Genomic DNA, 3,069 nt, shown 5'->3' with positions numbered 1-3,069 from the left:
ACATAAACTTTTGTTGTGAGAAAAAAAAAAAAGCTAATATTTATGTTGAGACTTATCTCCATACTCATGATGATAATGGGTCCTGAGTAGCACATACCAGCAGAGTTTATAACCGTGTCTTGTAACAATATTATACATTGTTGCAAACACCATTTCCATATGGTGCTCAAGATATATACATGTTTCCTAACCTACCTCAGAAAGCTTTCATGGAAAGATTCCAATAATGGAAACTAAGAGAAATAAGTAATTTTGATAATAAAACTAAATTAGAATTTTCTTTTGAATCATGAGAGTTTTATTTTGACTTCCATGTACCTTTTAAGTAATGATGCACTTTTAAGAGTTGATATTGTTTGCCACAAACACAAAATTCAGTATTTATACAGCATTGGCAAAATTACATCATAAACTGGCATCCATGGGTAAAAAAATATTTTACAATAGAAAAATATTTATTTTACAAGTTAAAATGCATTTTAGAATCATATCCCCATTCTTTTATCTATGGCAGCTCTCCTGAGCCTTGAGAAAATCAGGCCATAAATATAACAATTCGTCTGGACTATAGTGATGAACAGTGACAAGAGATGCAAATTTGCACCTTTCATATTCCTCTCTCTCGCCTATGAACCATTGTCCACCTGGCATGGAGAGCTTAATTCCAATCTTCTCCAAGCACAATCCAATATAGACATCCTCAAACTGAATCAGGGGAATTTGTTCTGTCTGCTTGTATATCTCTCCTGACAATTCTCCTGAGAAGACATAACCGGTACCGGAGCAGTAAGGAGGATAAAAAAATCTGGAGTAAACAGATAAAGGTATGTACCATTTACTACCTTTGTTCCTGAAAGGCATAACGTATCTTAACACTAATCCTGTAAAAAATCCCACTTTTTGCTCACTTTCTGGTTTCAAAATTTGGTGGATTAGGAACCATGGGTTCATGAACATGTCACTGTCCACCTTCATGACATATTTGGTATTTGGGCACAGACGACTCACCCACTCTATTCCCATTAATGTCTTGACTGTGAGATTATAATACGTATCCATGAAGTCCTGCTGAATGATGTCATGGTAAATATCACTTTCCCACTTCACCAGTTCTTGGGTAGAACTATTAGATGGCATCCCTAAGAGGAAAAGTCTAACAACAGATATTCCTTTCACCAGTGTTTCATTAGCCCATGTTTTTCTTAGAATATCTCTGGTTATAGCTTCATGTGGCATGGAAGGAATTAGCAGCAACAGAAAAGGCGACCCTCCTGCACATTTGCCAGGCTCCTCTAGGACATAGGGATACAAAGGCTTGGTGGGCAAAGGCTCCTCTGTTGATAAGGGGAAGATAATCTCCGACTTTCTCTTTTTCAAATGACTGTTGTAACTAATAAAAAATATCACAAGCCAGGATATAGTATATATGCAGAACTTCACTATTCTTTGTAGAAATGGGCCTCTAGAAGTTGTCATATCTAGATGTCCCCCTGTTAGAGAATAATAAGCATTGCTATTATTGATTGTTTACAGTTTTTATATTAATATACCTCAAAACATGCAAAGATAAGAGTCAGATACTAAAATGTAACATGTATACATGGGTGTATGGGGAGGGGGTAAGAGAGGGCAAATGCCTCTCCCCTGGAAGTTTGCACTTAACATTCTCTATTGCTCTCTCTATGCATATATAGACAATTAAAGAACCACAGACACAACAGTCCCTGCTGTGGTATTGCTGGCTAGATGTAGTATTGGCACTCAGACAGTTATAAAAGCCCAAGCAGATAGGTCAGTCATATACAATTAGTCTGTGAATAAAGTAGAAAGCTGGCCAAGGATTAAGTGCAAGAAAACTATGAATGGAGCAAAATCACTACTTGTGAGACACTGGAAATCGAATTCAATACCCGCATATTCAGAATGGAAAAAGAGGACACAAGAACTGTTAGATTTAGAAGAATACTTTTATTATACAATAAATAGATTAGACATGTTTTACAATATTAAATTCTACTGGGATACAATAAACTAACCAGATGCAGATTTGCCTACACTACCTTAGATGAATCAAGCAATTATCATACCCATGAAGAGATGCTCCTCGCCCCTGCCTTGTCCTCTTATACCTGACCATTTCCTTTTCCTCTTACCCTCTAATCTAAGTTTACCCCCCTCCTTCTTTTCCCCTTTTTCTACTTAAACTGAGTTTTCAAAAAAGGAATGTATGTTAGACTGATCAAATTACATAAATGAGAGAGGCTTATCTGTTCTTTTATATCACAAACACAATGTTTATTTACATTTTAAATTTGCCTTGATTGTAGTATTATTCATAGCTACCAGAAGGCCAGATAGATATATTTCTGTAGCCCTATCTACTCTGTATAACATTCCTACTGTAATGTACAGACCACAGACTTTATTTGCAAATGATTGTGTCTAACGTGTACCTTATTCTATGATTCTCTATATGGAAACTATTTCACTCAATAAAAAAATAAATATATTTTTAAAGGGGAAAAAAATAAATAAATAAAAATAAAAATAAAATAGCTATATGTTGAAATCACAATTTAATATATATACACAATAAGTGAAAGACAACTGACAGGCAGGGATGTTCTATCATGTTTTTGAGCCATCCCATATGGAGGTCAGGATTGGCTAAGAACAAAAGCGAAGCTTATGAAGTTATTGGCTGCCACAGGGATCAGTCAGCTGACAGGGATGTTGCTGGATCGTAATTGGATATGACTTACCCACCTGCAGAGAAATGGACTCATAAATGGACAACACAACCAATTTTCATTGTTGCATTTATTTGTGAGTTGATTTGCTAAAGGTGCAGCAAATTATTGGTTTCAGACAAATGCAGAAAATAAAAGAACAATACTTTTGTAACAATGTAGTAAATTCCATGTTGCACACTTCAGCCTACATTCATTAAATGTAATGTATCAGAATTTCACATTTGCATATCATATGCTGTCACAGAAGGAAACCTACTGAAATATACACATTTCTTGGCCCTACCTAGCTAATATTTACCAGGTGAGATCCCTTCCC

General features: G+C 35.5%; 1 protein-coding gene across 2 annotated transcripts in view; it reads right to left on the bottom strand.

Moving 5' to 3' along the window:
* Nucleotides 1-275: 275 nt before the first annotated feature.
* LOC128662228 (beta-1,3-galactosyltransferase 2-like) overlaps nt 276-3,069 on the bottom strand; it is a 70,941-nt gene continuing 68,147 nt past the window's right edge. For both annotated transcript variants that reach the window (XM_053716046.1, XM_053716047.1), the window contains exon 2: nt 276-1,490. In XM_053716046.1, coding sequence (XP_053572021.1) covers nt 502-1,476 — 975 coding nt within the window. In that variant the 5' untranslated portion in view covers nt 1,477-1,490 and the 3' untranslated portion in view covers nt 276-501. The remainder of the gene's footprint in view (nt 1,491-3,069) is intronic.

Source organism: Bombina bombina, chromosome 6 (genome assembly GCF_027579735.1).
Source record: "Bombina bombina isolate aBomBom1 chromosome 6, aBomBom1.pri, whole genome shotgun sequence".
NCBI lineage: Eukaryota > Metazoa > Chordata > Amphibia > Anura > Bombinatoridae > Bombina > Bombina bombina.
The sequence above is the reverse complement of the archived record's forward strand: the minus strand, read 5'-3'. Positions and strand labels throughout refer to the sequence as shown.